This window comes from Clupea harengus, chromosome 1 (assembly GCF_900700415.2).
Source record: "Clupea harengus chromosome 1, Ch_v2.0.2, whole genome shotgun sequence".
In the NCBI taxonomy this organism is placed as follows: domain Eukaryota; kingdom Metazoa; phylum Chordata; class Actinopteri; order Clupeiformes; family Clupeidae; genus Clupea; species Clupea harengus.
The window spans coordinates 12,464,118-12,483,047 of record NC_045152.1 but is presented as its reverse complement, the minus strand read 5'-3'; the positions used below and the strand labels follow the sequence as shown (position 1 = coordinate 12,483,047).

Sequence of the window (18,930 nt, the reverse complement as noted above, 5' to 3'; positions counted from 1 at the left end):
CACCCCAATACCCCACCTCTCTCTCTCCCACACACACAAACCAATACCAATACCCCACCCTCCCTCCCTCCCCCACCTCTCTCTCCCTCTGTCTTGGTTTCTTCTTCAGTTGTCTCTCTATCATCATCCATTTTATTTAATCCATTTCTGTTCCATTGCTCCAGCACCAAATCAACTCCCCCTTTTCTCTTTCTATATCTATCTATATATCTATCTATCTATCTATCTATCTATCTATCTATCTAACTGTCTAACTATATATCTATCTATCTCTCTATCTATCTATCTATCTGTGGAACTGTCTACCTATCTATCTATCTATATATCTATCTATATATCCAACTATCTATCTATCTATCTCAGGCATACATTGATTTTCCCTAATAGTGATTTCTGCCATAAGTGCATCATCATCATCATCATCATATCTCCCCTTTCATAGTTCTGCAAGTCCCAGGACATTGAATACATTGTGGCTCGCGTTTGGGTTGGTGCCTGGTTGGTGGTCATCGTCGTAGTGGTAGTTGCCGTGGAGGGCAGCTTCCTGGTCAGGTTCATCTCTCGATTCACGCAAGAGATCTTCTCCATCCTCATCTCCCTCATATTCATCTATGAGACATTTTCCAAGCTTGGCAGGGTAATGACAGGCTCTCATCTACTCATTCAACTTTTTTTTTCAAGAAACTACATCTTTTTCCTTGCCCTTCGTTCCTTTCATACATCTGCAACTTGCAGTGCTTTTACAAGGCACAGTTGATTCAGAAAAAAATCAGACCCCCTCACTTGTGAAACATTATATTTCAATTTTTGATAATTTAGCAAAACAAATCTTAAATCTTGTTTTCAGTTTGTTATCATGGGTATGAAGTGTATATTGATGAGAGGTTGATCGGGTGAAATTATATTATTTTAGCATAGGGATGCAACGCAACAAAATGAAATCTAGCTGTCAGCTAATCAACCACCTGGGTTCTAAAACACAACAAAAGCTCTCATTAATGTAGCCCCTGGGCCTGTAAAAACCTCCACCTGTCCACTTCAGGTCTTCAAAGAACACCCTCTCATCCTGAACTACGACCGCCTGAACGACACCCTAGAGGACCCCTGGTACCCGGTGGTGTTCAAGGAGCAGATCCCTGACAACGCCACAGGCAACATCACCATGGTGACCAAAACAGTAACGCGGGCGTACCCCAACACGGCGCTGCTCTCCATGTGCCTGATGCTCGGGTGTTTCTCCATCGCCTACTACCTCCGCATCTTCAAAAATGGCACCTTCCTCCCAGGAAAGGTCAGTGAGACAAGGCCTTCCCAGGAAGAAGGACCTGGTGCACATCTGGGCTTGATCTAGGGCAGGGCACACAGCATCAGTGCCACGTCAGGCCCAGATATGCTCCAGAGTCAGTTGATGTCTGAGGTGTTTACACCCAGAACTCGAGCGTCTGGCCACACATTACATTACATTGAGTCATAGAGCAGACGCTTTTATCCAAAGCGACGTACAAGGGAGAGAACAATCAAGCTACGAGCAATAGAGACCTAGTGTAATAATAAATACTATTTTACATAAGAAAAATGAAAAAAAAAACTGCAGGAATAACTACTTTTATAGCCAAATGGCTTTAAAAGTGCACTACAACTTCCAACCACAAAGGTGTCTTCTTTTGCTATCAATCTGAAAGTGTGACAAGAAATCAGTAGATATGCTAGTGTGGTATATGGAGCAGTAGATATGCTAGTGTGGTAGATGGCGCCATAGATATGCTAGTGTGGTATATGGAGCATATGCTAGTGTGGTATATGAAGCAGTAGATTTAGGCAATATGACGTAAACAAGGGAGCGGTTGGTAAAGGATATCCCCAAGGCTGTGAAGTGTAATATAAATTTAATATAGAGATATGATAGAAGTATAATATATAATATAGAGATATGATATATAAGTAATATAAATATAATATAGAGATATGACAGCCTAACGACTTGCTCTACTTCTCTTCTTCCTCTCAGATGCGCCGTCTCATGGGAGACTTTGGTGTGCCCATCGCCATCTTCCTCATGATCGTGGTGGACGTCCACATCGAGGACACCTACACGCAGGTGAGCACCGCCCGGAACCTTCTAGAAGACCTGGGAGTAACTAGTACTTTTATTTCCTGCCAAACCCATTTGCATTTCATAGCTTTCCATACCATCACACATAGCTACATGTGTTTCAGTAAGAATATACAAATTCGGACACACATATGTATCTTGAAGATCGCCATGCCAAGCTTGATCCAAAACTGAAATCTTGCAAGTCTGTTTCAAGTGCACAGGATTCAAGAATAAGTTTTCCAGTAACAGCCATGTTGTAGCTGTGAGACATCAGCTGAAATACACCGTGTCTTTCCTGCTTGGTAGAAACTGGTGGTCCCTAAGGGTCTCCAGGTGTCCAACCCACAGATGAGAGGCTGGCTCATCAACCCATTCGGGGAGCATAAGACTTTCCCCGTGTGGATGATTTTCGCCAGCGTGATTCCCTCCATGCTCGTCTTCATTCTCATCTTCCTCGAGTCTCAAATCACCACGTGAGTACCACCCAGCTGGCTCGTGGCCAGGCCTATTTACTGTCCGCTCTCAAAAGCGACTAGCGCTTAACTTGCACTTCAGCAGTTACATTCCTGCACTACTTTTTCCTTTCTAGGTCGTTTTTCTAATTCTTATGTAAAGTAGTATTTATTGTTACACCATGTTTTTATTGCTCTTAGCTTGACTGTTCTCTCCCTTGTACGTCGCTTTGGACAAAAGCGTCTGCTAAATGACTAAATGTAAATGTAAATGTAAAAGCCCTAGATGACATTCACCCATTATAATTCTACTGGTTGTTGGTGTGCATTAGATGGCTAACACAAATGATCCTCAGGCCTAGGTCACTATTTCATATGGTGGCTAAGGGGGTTCCAGGCCCTAGGCTCTGTAGAACGCCTTGAAACAATTGAATTGTTTTGGTGCTATATATACATTGAATTGAACGTTTTGCAACATCATCCTTTGCCAGATTGCCAGTCTAAGCCTGCCCAGTAGACGTGATTTTAAAGCTATTTTATGAAATCTTATGGGATTTAAAGGGATGCTCTTATGAACCAATGAGATTAATCATTGCCTTATCTTGTAACCTTTCAAGGCCTACTGATGCTGAAATATATATTTCTCAAATCAAATGGCCCTCCACTTTCCTCTGACATTGTCCTTCTGTCTCTACCTCCACGTGCTCACCTTCATCATCTTCACCTGGACCATCCAGTTTGATTATAAGCAAGCCGGAGAGGAAGATGGCCAAAGGTTCTGGGTTCCACTTCGACCTGCTGCTTCTCGTAACCATGGGGGGTCTCGGTGCCATTTTCGGGGTTCCCTGGCTGAGCGCCGCCACGGTGCGCTCAGTCACCCATGCCAACGCCCTCACCGTCACCAGCAAGGGCCCCAAGCCCGTCATAGAGAAGGTTCTGGAACAAAGGATAAGTGGAGTGCTGGTGGCTCTACTGGTTGGTGAGTCTCTCTCTGGTTGTATTCCCACAATGAAGCGCAGACAGTATCAATACATTACAAAAATGGAATGATACTTTTTCCACGGATGATATGTGAAACTGTTTGAAACTGTTGAATGATGAAAAAAAAGCCTCATCAAAAAGCCCTTGTTTGTCTGGTTGTATTTACTGGTGTGTGTGTACTGAATCACTATAGCTGTTGTTTTGAAAGTGGAATGTACATAAGAATTTAGTCACTTCAGTCGTCCCATATCACACAGTTCGGTTGGGTCAGCTGTTCCACAATCTGTAAGTAAGGGTTATGCTCCAGTGAGGGTGTGGTTTTGGACACTCTCACTCTCCCGACCCCTGTCTTATTCCAGGCCTGTCCATCCTCATGGAGCCTATCCTGAAGATGATTCCAATGACAGCTCTCTTCGGGATCTTCCTCTACATGGGCATCACCTCGCTCAGCGGCATCCAGCTGTGGGATCGGATACTGCTCCTGCTGGTCCCCAAGAAATACCACCCCAACGAACCGTACGCCACCATGGTACGCTGACTCGTTTGTTTGCTTACGATCTATATTCCCACAAAGCGGCTGATTGTGAACCACATCCGACCCTGATTGACAGGTATTCAAGCAAGATCACGGCCGAGTCCATTTCACCATCAGTTTCCAACTAATCATTGGCATCATACCTTGCCGCTATTTACAGCAGTGGGTTTCAGTCCTGCCTCTGGAGTCCCACACAACTCTACATATCCTCACTCTATCCCTGCAGCAAGCACCCCACCCCACCCCTCACACACACACACACACACACACATACACACACACACACACACACACACACACACACACACAGCGCATATACGCACAAATAAGGCCAGAATAATATCCTTACTTTGACGTTCACCTGCATCTCAACAGGATTTACAGCACAGCCAGCTGAACACTCAAAACTAACAACACAATAACAACAAAATAAACCTGTGTCAATACAGGATTTACAGCGCAGGTACAGTGAGTTAAAGCCAACAACACATCGGCCTCATGAGGGAGCAGGGTTAGAGTATAGGGGGCCTCAGGAGAGAGCAGGGTTAGAGTATAGGGGGCCTCAGGAGAGAGCAGGGTTAGCGTATAGGGGGCCTCAGGAGAGAGCAGGGTTAGGCACCACTGCCTTACAGCAACCACACCAAAGCTTTGAAGCAACTGGTGAAGATGACTTGTTTCCTTTGAGGTTTCACACGACTTGTTAAGATCAATTAAGAGTCTGTCTCCTATTCAAGTATCACTCTCTATCTTTCTCTCTCTCTCTCTCTCTCTTGCTCTCTCTCTCCCTCTCTCTCCCCCTCTCTCTCCCCCTCTCTCTCTCCCCCTCTCTCTCTCTCTCTCCTCAGGTGAAGACGAACCGGATGCACCTGTTCACCATCATCCAGCTCGTGTGCCTGGCCTTGCTGTGGATTGTGAAGTCCAGCCCTGTCTCTCTGGCGCTGCCCTTCATCCTCATCCTCACCATCCCGCTGCGCATGTTCATGACTGGAAGACTCTTCACCGAGGTTGAGATGAAATGTGTAAGTTACACACTGTAAAGGTTTCAACACTACACTTTATTTGATGTAGCATCGTACACAGAGTTAGGGTGAGGGTTTAGGCTTATCAGTGCGTTTCTCTTACCTTATCTCGAGATGAAATGTGCAAATTGCTCAAAGATTTTCCATATCCACATTTCACGGAGAAATGCCAAAAGTTATGTCTTAATCCATTCCTCGTCCAAGAGCCTAGGTCCATGTAGTCTCATACCACATGTTGCTGCTTAACATTTCTACTGCTGATACGTGTATTAATCCCGTTATCAATACTATTTGTTATTGTATTTAATGGAATTGTATGTGCTTATACAGTCTGCATTTGTGACCTGATCTGGAGTGTATATTGTACTGATACTAATGTGTGTGTGTAATTTGTAATGCTGGTCATTTCCTTTGCAGCTGGATGCAGACGATGCCAAGGTGGTGCTGGAGGAGGAGGTTGGAGTGGACGTGTACACAGAGTCGCAGATGCCCCTATAGATACCCCCTGCCCCTCCTCTGTCAGTCAGATGCCCCTATAAATACCCCCTGCCCTTCCTCTGTCCGTCTAAGCGATTTAATAACATCTCACACAGAAGACGTGTAGACAGAATCCCATCTCACACACAAGACGTGTAGACAGAATCCCATCTCACACACAAGACGTGTAGACCGAATCCCATCTCAAACAGAAGACATGTAGACAGAATCCCGTCTCACAGAGCAACTGACAGCAGAACTGATCGGGACTGATTTTTCACTGATCCACAGCAGAAATGCCACCAGACCTGTATCTATATGTATATGTATATGTATATGTACCTATATCATTTCCAAAACCTTGGCGATGTGCAACCATGCCTCTCTAGCACATACAAATGAACATATTTATGTTTTGTTTCATTTTGAATACCACTTGGATTCTCTGCTCCTCTGAAAACCCTTTCTCCTCACTAAGGCATGAGTGGTGCACACTGATGTTTTCATCTTCTTGTTTGTTCAGTGTAGAATGAAAACTCTTATAGTGGTTCATAATTCTCATAATGGGCTACCATCCAAGCACACGACTGATACGACACATTCTAATGTCTCTGTACCAAACAGATCCCTCTCATTGCCTGACACCAATCTGTTTGCTCACTGGTCTGAGTCCCAGGACTGACACTTTCAATGAGCTTTCAATGTCATTCTTAAAAACTCACTTATTTCTATTGTAATGTTGCCTGAAATTGTGTAACATGCCTTAATGTGTATTGACAGGTCATTCATTTTGAAACAGACGTCCTGTATTTCTTCCAAATTAATTGCTGTGTGGAATCCAACACCACAGCTAGCCCTTTCATTGTCCTTTGATATTTGCTTAACATTCCTTAAAACATTAAAGTGTTTCTGTTTCATAGTGAACAGATCTTGCCTTGGAACAGTCTTAACTTAACAGATCTTGCCTTGGAACAGTCTTAACTTAACAGATCTTGCTTGGGAACAGCCTTAACTTAACAGTTCTTGCCTGGGAGCAGCCTTAACTTAACAGCTCTTGCCTGGGGACAGCCTTAACTTAACAGATCTTGCCTGGGAACAGCCTGCCTATACAGTAGTCTTTTACATTGTTTTATAGCTTTTACTGATTTACCTAACCATTGACGTAATGTATTTATAATCTTCATATATGTCATCCAATTTTATTTTGCATATATGAATTTTCTTTCTTTCTTTCTTACTTTGTCTTTGATTGTCTTTTAATTACAGTGCTCTCCTGATCTTTTACTCTTGTCCTCTCTTGAAGTTTTCGAGTCTTTGTTGTCATTGTATCTCAAATTGTCAGTGCACTTTCAATTCCATGTTTTGCATTAAACGTGCTACATATCTGTCCTTTATATGTCCTATATGTAGAAGAAGTCTGGTGTGTTGATTGATGGTCTGGCTGAAAGAGATTTATATTTAAGAATACCTGCAGTCCCTAGAATAAAATATTTGACCTCTGTTTTTGTCTGCCAAGTTCATGTTATTGCATATAGCCTTTTATATTCCACAAGAGATCACAAAGCATGTCATATGCTCAGGACACCTGGTTGGTCGAAGATGCGGGATCCATGGTAGAGACAAAACTAAATTTGAGCACAGTTCAATTTAACCTAAAATGTTATGCGCTATATCATGTGTTTTACGGTATCATATTACGCCTGAAAAATAACTTTTTTATTATTTATGAAGCAGTGGTTCCACACAGTTTTGAATAAACGCATGGAATCACTTTTGCAGTAAATTACTATACAGCCTATGCTGATAACAAAAGTAGCCGTTGTCATAGAATCATATGAGCTCGACAAAAGCAATGCAGCAGTTAACAGGCCTACATATATAAACTATCCCTTTAGTCTGAAAAATAGTTTTAGATTGCTTTCAAGATCATCCCTACAAAATACTCAATCTACACAACTTGCATGATTTAAAGTAATACATATTTTTAAGAACTAAAATATTAATTTACAAATCGGCAATTCATTTAAATTAAGCCAATTCTTCAGCACAACGCCCCAAAGCCCGTTTGCCCTCGCAGAAGGAATCCCTGAAATCTCTGCCAAGTGAATGGTGGCGTTTGGCGATCGATTGACCAGCCTGGAGACAACTGCAAGCCCGCTGACAGCAATGCATTGGAGGCGATGGACTTAGCTGGGCTGCTTTGGGCGCGATATGATTCCTAATATAGGCTGCGAGCGGAAGGGTGTCACACATCAAGTCTAGCCTATTTACTGTCCCTCTTTTTCGTTGACTATAGTTTTGAACGTTAAGTTTGATCAGATTTGAATATCGATTGGATCAAATGAGCAGTCGCAGTGGGATAAGAAGGTATGCTCAATCGAAGCCTGCAACGGCCCGCTCGGTTCTCGGTGAGTAACGTCGATTAAAAGTGGCAAATGAATTAAACCGTCCAGTTTAGAACTAATAATGTCTTCGTCTGAATTATACAGCAAAGCGTGTGGGCGAAAGTGAGGTTAAAATTCCCGTCATGTCGATGTAGCAGTTATAACAACGATCAGGCTGTGTTGCAAACACAATGTTACTTTGATGGTGGGTCATGGCGTTACAACGTAACACTATAGCCTACTTGACAAAGACCCTTGTTCAGAAATGTTGGTCGACCGGTTCTGCCGACTTGTATATCAGGATACCACTGTTGTCAACAATCAAGTGTGTGGGCCTATCATAAGTCGATTACTGCCTAATCTTAGTTTACCAGTAGTCTACAATTCAGATGGGCTATCTGCTCGTTGGTAGTTTAGGCGGCTCAACCGCAATGTAAGTGTCAACAGATTAATTAAACTTCGGTGATAAAATAGACGAGAGGGAACTGGGTAATGGATATAAGGCATTCTGATATACGGCTCGTTTAGGCTTCTCGTGGTTTGCAGTAGTGTAAGATTATTGTGAAATCACTGAACGCATTGCAAGCCGCCATTGTGTTTAACCACCTTTAATCCTTCAGTGTTCAAGTTGTTTGTGATGTAAAGCGATCTATGCGGCATGTGTTCCCCCCCCAACAGGCCATATAATGTCAGAACTGGGCGAGGAGGGGATTTGCTGTAGTCTGTTTTTATTTTGTTTGCCATAGAATGCCGCCTGCCTTCACACTTCAGCCACTTTACCGGTGCGAAGACGTAATATGTTTTCTTTGTCTTCCCTATTGCAGCCCTGTAGCTCCCGATGCCTGCTGCACTACACTATGTAGACAGCAGTGCCTCCTCCTTTAGTTTTTGCAAATGAAAATGGAGGAGATGTCACTGTCCGGTCTGGACAACAGCAAGATGGAGGTAAGGACGCTGTGGCATGTAGCAGGGCTGGCCCCATTTGCCCCCTAGCCAGGCACCACAAATAGGCTTGAATCGCAGAATCACCCCCACCCACCCATAACACCGTATGCATCCCATATGTCGGGGGATTGGCTGGATCATACAGGAGCCAGAACTCTTGATATATAATCCTGTGTCAGACACACCTCACGCTATATATATTTGTTTTTCTAACCCTATTCTCCAATGTAATAGAAATGGGCAGAGTCGAAAAGAAAAAGCATGATGAAGGAAATAAAGCTGTGAGCCGTGTGCTGCATTGAGCATGGCTGACTAATGTGTTGTGACTGGCATGCAGGGCATTGCCCAGGATATTCTGACTGATCTGGTGGAGGACGCGTGTCTGGGCCTGTGTTTCGACGTGCACCGGGCTGTCAAGCAGGGATACTTCTTCCTGGATGACACCGACCAGGAGAGCATGAAGGAGTACGGTGAGAAACCAGTCCGCCGCTACGATTTACTGCCTTTGTGCTTCAGTGGAATGTGGGCTTTTCCACGGCGTTAGTGATTTAGGAATCAATGCATCAGTTTTGATCTATTGGAGCTAAATAACATGTGCTTCTTTTCAGTCGGTATGGGCTTACTCACGCTTAACTCATTTTAGTAGGCATTTTATGAGCTTTCCTATCTTTGACTTGTATTTTGAGAAATGGTACAAACTTTCACACATTAATGGATTTCACCACACTATATGCATTATTATCACAGGTTGTGGAGGGAAACATGTTCTCTGCTATGATAAACTGGGTGTGTGCTTCCGAGGAATGTGGGCTTTTCCATGGAAGTCTGTTGGTGTCGGTGATCTAAACATCCATTAATCAGTTTTGATCCATCATATTATGCTGGCTGAGCTAAATAACATGGGACTCAGTCAAGTCAGTGTTGGCCTACTCACTCTAACGCATTTTGATAGGCATTTTATGGGCTTTCCTATTTTTGACGTGTATGGGAATTAGTACGGCATTTCACACATTAACGGATTTCACAGCAGTATATTATGACTGGTTCTGAAGCACAGATCGTGTATGTCTCCTATATAAAGGCCTTTCCTTCTCAATACATTCTGTTTCCTTTTCCCTTTCCCTCCAACCTCAAACATTCCCTTCCTTGCTCCCATTTCCTGGATGTCTGTCAGGCCAACGTCGTGTTCCCCTTCTGAACTAGGTCCTGCTCTATGTTCCCCTTCTGAACTAGGTTCTGCCCTATGTTCCCCTTCTGAACTTGGTTCTGCTTTGTGTTCCCCTGTTTGAGCTTGCAGCAGAATCTGGAGTATATCATACCAGATCTGATCTTTTGACATTCAGAGGTCCATTCCAGAGATGGTTATGGATCCTCTCTCTAGAGAAGCAGATCCAGATTCTTTCAGGATCATTTGAAATACTTTATTCTTTAGTGTTTATTTGGATCCCCATGAGCTTCCACAAAGTGGTCGCTAGTCTCCCTGGGGTCCGACATGAATATACATTTAAGTAAAAGCAGTTCAGGTAATACAGAGAAAAAACATCGGAGAGTAAGAATTCAAGTGATACAGAGAGTATACATTAAACAATACACACAAATTTCAACATGTACTAAACAAAATTACAAAAACAAAAAGAAATAAACAAAATACAATCAGACTTAGGATAACCCAAAATGTACTCATGTATCTGTTCTTAAAAAAAAGAACATCTTAATGACCTCTTATATGTGGCGCTATTCTCAATCTTTCTCATGTCTAAAGGCAGCCCTCACGGCACCCTCAACAACCAAGACAAATCTCTGGGAAAGACGTGCAGATCACAATGAAAAAAAAAAAACTGTAGACTGTGGTGCTTAAGCGAGAGTCTATCTAAGATCACAATGCTAAGCTAATGCTAATGGAAATGTACCAGATTAAGAAAAACACGCGTCGGTGTTTTTCTTTTCTTTCCGTAGAAATCGTGGACCAGCCAGGGGTGGACATCTTTGGCCAGGTGTACAACCAGTGGAAGAACAAGGAGTGTGTTTGTCCCAACTGCAGCCGCAGCATCGCCGCTTCCCGCTTCGCACCGCACCTGGAGAAGTGCCTGGGCATGGGCAGGAACAGCAGTCGCATCGCCAACCGCAGGTGAGATGCCCCTCCAGTGGCCATAGCAAATCACAAGTGAGATTCACAGGTGAGGTGTAGCTAACTCAAGATGAGATTTACGGTTTCTAAATCTCAAGGAAGGGTCTGATGTCTGATGTCTAACCCTGTTCTGAATCCTAGCAAGGACAGTCTTTCATTCAGAGACTTTTTTTGGAGTATCCTCTGCATTCCTAAAGCACCCACAAAACAGGTTACAGGTTCAAAATGATGTCTATTGTTTAATTATTTGTGCCTATAAATGCTCGTACATGTACCATTTCTGTCTTTTGTCTGTCTTGTAGAATTGCCAGCGGCAACAACACCAACAAGTCGGAGAGTGACCAGGAGGATAACGATGATGCCAATGATAATGACTGGTCCTACGGGGCAGAAAAGAAAGGTGAGGGGGTGTCCAGGGAATCTGAAAGTGCTAAAAGGTAGAAGAACTTTTGATGAAGTGAAATTCAATCAAAAGACAAAACTCAATCCAAATCATCAAAAGTGTTTAAATAGAACAATGTGATGACTCATATGTCCATGTGTCGGTAGTCCCTAAACAATCTCCATGGAGACATTGCCCACTTGAACTAAAAGCAATCATACCAATAATAAACAGACAAAGCTAAACACATTACATTACTTTCATTCAGCAGACTCTTTTACATAAAGTGTCAGCAATCATGTAGGTATTATGAGATGTCATATTCTGCTTTTTGCCTCGCATTCCCTTTTTCCCTCACACTCATTCAACTCTCTCTGCCCCTCTTTCTCTGCCTCTCTCTCTTTCACTCACACACAGCCAAGAAGAGAAAGTCAGATAAGGTATTGTTACAATCTTTAAAACAACCCGTGCCTTCGGTAAGTAAGTTTGTGTTTTGCTTTACTGCACGGCTATTTGACTTATGTTCTTAAATGTCCTCTTCATCAGTGTGCAAAGATTTGGACATTTTAATTGTGTCTGGTGTTACTTTTGGACAGTTTCTTTAACCTACTTTAAAGTAGTCTTTAACCAGATTGCCTCTTTTGTGACCATCACCAATACCAAAATAGAGCAGATAACCTCTAACATTATGTTTGTATCTCTTTAGTATATCTGACTTTGAGTTTTGGTTGTGAGGTCGTTAGTAGTTGGCTGGTCTGTAAACATAGTATTGCTGGATGGATTAGATGGAATTGTGAATCCTGCCTCTGTTTTGTACACAGAACCCAAACTCCCCAAGAAGATCCAAATCTCTGAAACATAAAAACGGTGAGTGAGTCACAGACACTTCCAGAGGTGACCCAACACACAAAATGCCCTTGTGCCTGAAAGAACAAATGCCCCTGATTTTTTTTATTTGATTTTTTTTTTTATGAAATAGCACAGCCAGGTGAGCTTTTTTCAATCACACAATCAGCAATGCCATTATATGGTGAGTGACTGTTAGTTGTTACCTCACACAATCAGCAATGCCATTATATGGTGAGTGACTGTTAGTTGTTACCTCACACAATCAGCAATGCCATTATATGGTGAGTGACTGTTAGTTGTTACCTCACACAATCAGCAATGCCATTATATCGTGAGTGACTGTTAGTTGTTACCTCACACAATCAGCAATGCCATTATATCGTGAGTGACTGTTAGTTGTTACCTCATACAATCTACTGTTCGAGAGCCCACTCTGTGAGGGAGATGTTGAGTGAAATCTGATCAGTGCACTTAAAAGCTTTTAACTGCACAATTGAACGAGGAATTGGATAGCACTGCCACTGGGGGCTGAATCTCGCATCTTCTTTCACCTGATGGTTCCTAATGCCGAGATGCTCTTAGCAGCCCTCTGTGCACAAGGCAGGCTATGATTGTTCGTTTTCTTTTTTATCACAGCAAAGGCTACAGCACAGCGAGTTACTAAATCTTGAGTTCGTATAGAATGATATTTATTCATTGCTGTCAGCTTTTATCCAAAATGAGATCGCAACCAAAACAACTATAGGTTAAGAAGAAATATATATTAAGCGTCTGCTAAATACTTGATCTTTACCTTCTCCACACACACACACACACACACACACACACACACACACACACACACACACACACACACACACACACACACACACACAGTAATATACCACTGTCAGTCTGGTCTACCAGGTGTAAGGTTTACCATCTTTTGTGCTCTGTCAGGAAGCAGGTGCTCTCTTACAGGACAATGAGTGTTGGCCAAGGAGTGTGGGTTGTTGTTATGGTTACCATCATCCAGTATGGCTTCACAGCAGGGATATTTTCATGATTGCCATGCCATGTTTGAGATTTTCCCCACCTCTATAATAAAGCAGAGTGCATATTACATTTACATTTAGTCATTTAGCAGACGCTTTTGTCCAAAACGACGTACAAGGGAGAGAACAGTCAAGCTAAGAGCAATAAATAGAAAGACAGAAGGAAAGCTCAGTTTAGACGGCATCAAACCTTCTTCAAGCCGGTTGTAACTCTGTAGTGACATACTTGTCCTAAAGGTGTAAATAATCTCCTTTAATTGTGTCAATCTAACCTCTGTGCCTGTTTCTTCTTCTCTCCCTGTTCCTTCATGGCCTTGTCCAACAGCTCTGCTGGGCCCCAAACGTCGTGCGGAGAATCAGGAAAGCCCATGTGTGTTGCTAAGAGACGAGCCATTTTCACAGTGACCAAGGGGAAGCAGGAGGCCCTCAGACACCACCCACGCATCACTGCAACAATCTGTCCAGAAACAGCAACAGAAAAAGAAAAGAAACACGCATCACATGGTTTACAACATCTCACCACTTGAGCCAGAGGAGGAGGATGAGGAAAAGGATGAAGAGGATGGATCTGTTCTTCAGTTTACACAAGTGTTCAACAGAAGTCTTTTCTTGAAAAGAACTTTTGTGTGTCGTCGTCGTCATTGTTGTTGTTTATGTTTCCTGACATATTTGCACAAGGAAATGAGTAAGTTGACCTAGTGCTTGTTGAGCTGTAGCTTCATGGGCTGCCCTCCTGTAAAAGAGACCCGCCCGCCCACCCTGCCCAGATGGCTGACAACTCTTGAACGGTTCTCGCACTGCTGTGATGCTGGTCTGGTGCTGATCCACTGGGTCTGGTCCAAGGGTGGGGGGGGGGGGGGGGGGGGGGGGGGGGGGGGGGGGGGTCTGGTGGCATTGGGGGAAGCACACAAAGCGAAAGCACTCAGGGGAGATAGAGGGAACAGCTGTGTAACACAGTCGTTACTGTGGCAGGCAGAAGCAGCCTCACTCAGAGCTGCGAACTTGTTGGTGTCCCTCCTGCCGCTCTGATATGCATCAATCTTACTGAAGAAGAAAAAAGAGAAAAGATTTTAACTCTCAGTTCACAAAAGGTGTTTTTTTGTCTCAAATGATGGCAGAACAGAAATTGGTCTGTGATTGTTTTACTTTTTTTCTGTCTTCTTCATGTGTTCAGTGTCGTCTTTTACAGTTAGTCCATATCTAGTTGAGTAAAATTACACCGGGAGGTAGGAGACTTTTAAATCACGTTGTGGAACTGGACAAAAACCTATTGAGATGTCCGGTGTACAAGCTGGCATCACTCAAAAGGACTTCCTCTGTCTCAAGATTGTTATGCCACTGTCAATGCCTTGGAGACGGACAATATTCTTTTAAATATGAATCAAATGTTTTTTTTTTTTTCTCTTGCTCTCTCTCTTGATCTATTTCTTTCCATTTATTAGCTGTTTACATTGTAAGGAATCATGTATATCTTCACTGTGTTGTAACTGTGTATATTTGACTAGGTGAAAATGCTGCTACACTGGCCGTGGGCTACTACAGCTTATGGACATCTTCACGTACACATAATAAACCACCAGAACTAAGAACCTCAATCTACGATTGCCATCTCATTCTTATGGGAAACAACAGCTCTTTACTCCTGAGTAAGGCTATCTTAGTTCTAATGGGAAACGACAGCTCTTTTCTCCTTAGTAAGGCTATCTTAGTTCTTATGGGAAACGACACCACTTTCCTCCTGAGCAAGGCTATCTTAGTTCTTATGGGAAACAACAGAGCCTTACTCAGGAGGAAAGAGATCTTAGTTTTTATGGGAAACGACAGCTCTTTTCTCCTTAGTAAGGCTATCTTAGTTCTTAAGTGTAACGACAGCTCTTTCCTCCTGAGTAAGGCCATCTTAGTTCAGCAGCAGCATGCAATAGTTTCAGGAGGAAGTTGATGTTCACGGTTTCTCTCGCATAATCACTTTAGTGTGTGGTTTTAAAGGAGCTGGCTATCTCCAGAAGGGTATTCCATAAGGTAAGCGTTGGTGCTAAGTAGACCCTGCAAACCTGTCATTTCAGAAACATGGACTCCTGTAAAAAGAAAATGTTGTGGATTTACTCCATACAATATCTGAATGCTTCCCTTATACTACTTTGAAGAATACAACACTGGTTGTATTTTTTTCCCACCTCTTGAGAGAGAATAAGAATGTCTTAACACAGTTAACAGCTGACTCAAGGGGGTTCAGCCCTGACCTGTCTTATGCACACCATGTATATTCTAGAACCGGCTAGTAGCCTTGACCTCTCCTTTGCACACCTTATCTGTTCTAGAACCGGCTAGTAGCCTTGACCTGTCTCTTATGCACACCTTATCTGTTCTAGAACCAGCTAGTAGCCTTGACCTGTCTCTTATGCACATTTTATCTGTTCTAGAACCTACATATTTGCACAGAAGGGGTTTTTGCAGACATGCAACAGAACCAGCTGCAGACTTCCTGTTAACCAGGGGTGTCTATGCGTCACAAAAGTCCATTGTGATTGATTTGTTTTGTTTTTCTTAGTGTTACTCTACTGTGGTTATACTTGTTATTGACACTGAGAGCGGATTGGCTGATCGGTGTTTTCACCTTAATGAGGTACATGCATTAGATGTTCCGTGGCATTTTACAGGCAGGCCATCTGAGGCTGAGTCTAACTCTGATATTACTGTGTATGCTGTACTGTATATGCACACAAACATACTAACAAACAAGTGATTTCCAGTCTTTAATCACATCAGAATGAGTACACAAAGTCAACAGGCGACAACAAGATTTCACTCTAATGAAATAAGCTCCACACACAGTATGGAAACCATGTAAGTTAACGTCCTCGTATGGCACTATGGTGTCTGAGATATCTCAGAATTCTAACGGGTTATGTGTGTGACAGAGTATGCCTGTCATTTTACAGTATTTTTCCCATACACCATTACCTTAAGGCATCCTTGTTACACGCACTAAACAGCGAGAGTGAAGCTTGAATTTAAGGAAGTGGTTGCAAAGCAAGTTGCCATAACTGACATGGGTCTTAGAAGTTAGTGCCGTAGACTGTAGCTGATGATGACCGTAATGACCCTGTTTCACCCAACACTGGTATTTAGTTATGAGATGTTTCATGAGTAAAGTTGCACTTGTTCCTCGACTGCAGGAATTCCAACACAATCAATATTCAAAGTCCACATTAGAAAAGCCTGTTCCTTTTTCATTTTTTTTTTTTTTTTTTAAATAACATTACCCTCTCTGGACACATGCTGCCGTCCTTCACATGCCATAAAAAATACAAAACACGGCCATGCCTGAAAAGACTCATACTTGCTCTCAAGGGCAAGCAGATCCCCACCTCGCTCCAATCTGGCAACCCCTTTAATGTCACCACCATAGCTTCTCTCCGTGATGCACCCCGTGGGTGTCTCAGCGTCCGTACATGCCAAAGATTAAGACGCTGAAGAAGAGGGTGACCCCCACTAGGGATACGGTGGCCGGCGCAGTGAACAGCTGTCTGTAGTTGATGCGGCAATACCAGATTACCGCTAGCATCACCACAAACATGGGCACCACCAGACTACCCACGCTCACATCCAGTCCTCCGTCTGTGACCGCCCCAGATCCAGTTGCAGGACCCAGCCTCCCCTCCGCCTGCGAGCCCAGGGACACCCCACCAGACCTGGGCTCCACCTCTGAGAGAGTGCCCTCTGATGGTGGGGTCTGGGAGATGTGGCAGTGGATGACACTGTTGTGGGTGATGTTTAGAGAAAGCAGCGTCTGACTGGCATCTCTGAGCAACTGGCCCTGGAAAATCAACTTGATCTGACGCTCCTTCCCAGAGAAATATTTGCTGTGAGAAATAAACAGTCGTAGACAGACAGAGAGAGACAAACAATCAGTTTTGAATATAACAGTAAGAAGCTAAGTACACTAAGTGCTCAGATTGTAGGCTTTATCCTAAGGTAGATTCACATAATGTTATGCCAATTTAGGATTTGGTTTTCAGAAAAACGATTCCAAATGAATGGCTGTGATGCCTGTGAACAGATCTACACCAAATCTTGGCAAGATCTATTTCGTCCATGTAATATAAAAGTTAATTCACGGCGTGCTCAAGCTCATAACTACTTTGGCCGTTATCATTGCAACCTTGTAACATAATCTCAAGTAGGATCTACCTTCCACTGGCTTTTGTACACGAAATGACATTGCTGACTGTCACTGCTACACATAGTACATACACATACATAGGCCCTGACTTAGTCCACATCTGGCCCTGGCCTAGTCCACATCTGGCTAGACCGGTCCTGAATTACACTTCAGTTCTGACTCACCTCTTCAGGAGGCCGATGGTGTCCTGGGGCCTGAGTGTAGCCAGCTCCTCCGTGTCGTTAAGAAACTTCAGCCGCACTTTGATGTCTGCGGCAGAGGAGGAGGAGGATGTTGTTGTCGTTCCTCCTGTGTGCTTTCCCCTCTCCGTGTCCTGGCTCTCCTCTGAGGGCAGACTGAAGGGAATGGGAGTGGATGCAGGACTCTGTGCTACGGTCCGTTTGTGGAGACCCTGAATGTCCAAATGCTGGTCTACAGCGCTGACAGCTGGTCCAGTTGGCCCGGTGGCATCCTCCAGGGATGCGTCCTCCCCCCCACCTGCAGAGCCCAGTCCGGAGGCCTCATCCTCTGGCTTGTCCACTAAGTGTGTGGGGGGCTGGGGCTCCACGGGGTCGGAGCTGGCTGTCGCCCGTCTGTAGGGATCAGAGTTCCCCAGACCAACCAGTGGCACTGAGGCGACGCCGGAGATGATGGTGCCTATCATGTGGTCACCGTTCTCGGCCACATGCGTCGAGAGCCAGGCAAGGACCATGGCAAGGACGAGGAGGAACACACCGCCGATCAGAGTCACCTCGTCTCCGAAGCCTTCCTCCAGCATCGCTAGAGCACACACCGCCATGGCACCTCGCAGTTCTGGGGTCTGCAGTGAAGAAACTGTGACACACAGCAACGCAACCACAGTGTTAAAACGAGTCCATTCTAAAACCTACGTCTTTATGATTATACAATGCGCGGTGTTGTAGATATAAAAGGATGAAAGTGGAATCAAAAGAAAATCAGGACAAGCAACTATATCTGATAGCGTGATGCATGTAAACAAGACGGAAAGAATCGTGCTATCTCAAAACGTTTCATATAGCACAACATACACACGTGATCTTATTTTACACAATGATTAGAAAAGACCCAATTGGTACAAAACGTGTGGCCTTTGGTTTAGCCTACGATAATGTGTTTGCAACTTCCTCAGGAAGTAGCTGACTCGAACTGATCAGCAATGCTCAGCTGGAGATACAAGAAATCCAACTAGCTAGCTACCTAGCTTGTTAGCTTTCAACAGATCAGATACACTTCACTTCAGAAAGTGGTGACGTGGCTAAACTCGATATCTGATTATGCCCTTGTTCGTGTCAATATCAGGGTTTCCCTTCGTGATACCTTGTTAGATTTCAGAGCATTTCCTCTTGGTTGGTGCTTCTTCTTGACGGATAGCGCTGCAGTCGATCTTCCTGCCTGCTCGCAGCTGCATACAAACACAAAAGTGTACGTCAGCAGACAGCTACGTCAAACGCACTGGGGGTGCTCGT

The 18,930-nt window shown here is 43.7% G+C and overlaps 3 protein-coding genes across 4 annotated transcripts in view; 2 read left to right on the top strand and 1 right to left on the bottom strand.

Moving 5' to 3' along the window:
• slc4a1b (solute carrier family 4 member 1b (Diego blood group)) overlaps positions 1-7,060 on the top strand; it is a 16,393-nt gene extending 9,333 nt beyond the window's left edge. Inside the window, exons 9-16 of the mRNA XM_031578769.1 lie at positions 443-637; positions 1,043-1,291; positions 2,009-2,098; positions 2,402-2,568; positions 3,285-3,526; positions 3,888-4,057; positions 4,909-5,082; positions 5,500-7,060. Of these exons, the coding sequence (XP_031434629.1) occupies positions 443-637; positions 1,043-1,291; positions 2,009-2,098; positions 2,402-2,568; positions 3,285-3,526; positions 3,888-4,057; positions 4,909-5,082; positions 5,500-5,580 (1,368 nt within the window). The 3' untranslated portion in view covers positions 5,581-7,060. The remainder of the gene's footprint in view (positions 1-442; positions 638-1,042; positions 1,292-2,008; positions 2,099-2,401; positions 2,569-3,284; positions 3,527-3,887; positions 4,058-4,908; positions 5,083-5,499) is intronic.
• Positions 7,061-7,620: 560 nt separating this feature from the next.
• atxn7l3b (ataxin 7 like 3b) lies at positions 7,621-13,827 on the top strand. 2 transcript variants are annotated; one of them, XM_012837714.3, is made up of 8 exons: positions 7,621-7,967; positions 8,768-8,888; positions 9,226-9,358; positions 10,845-11,016; positions 11,319-11,416; positions 11,816-11,874; positions 12,220-12,265; positions 13,607-13,827. In XM_012837714.3, the coding sequence occupies exons 2-8, from the start codon at positions 8,838-8,840 to the stop codon at positions 13,684-13,686; spliced, it is 639 nt and encodes a 212-aa protein (XP_012693168.1). In that variant the 5' UTR covers positions 7,621-7,967; positions 8,768-8,837; the 3' UTR covers positions 13,687-13,827. The 2 variants fall into 2 exon arrangements, with proteins under 2 accessions (XP_012693168.1, XP_012693169.1); XM_012837715.3 differs by having other exon boundaries at positions 7,623-7,967; positions 11,816-11,838.
• A 2,194-nt stretch (positions 13,828-16,021) lies between these two features.
• LOC105909118 (transmembrane and ubiquitin-like domain-containing protein 1) lies at positions 16,022-18,927 on the bottom strand. The gene is made up of 3 exons (XM_012837712.3): positions 18,782-18,927; positions 17,629-18,277; positions 16,022-17,144 (listed from the first exon to the last, which is right to left on the bottom strand). The coding sequence occupies exons 2-3, from the start codon at positions 18,240-18,242 to the stop codon at positions 16,721-16,723; spliced, it is 1,038 nt and encodes a 345-aa protein (XP_012693166.1). The 5' UTR covers positions 18,243-18,277; positions 18,782-18,927; the 3' UTR covers positions 16,022-16,720.
• Positions 18,928-18,930: the final 3 nt, after the last annotated feature.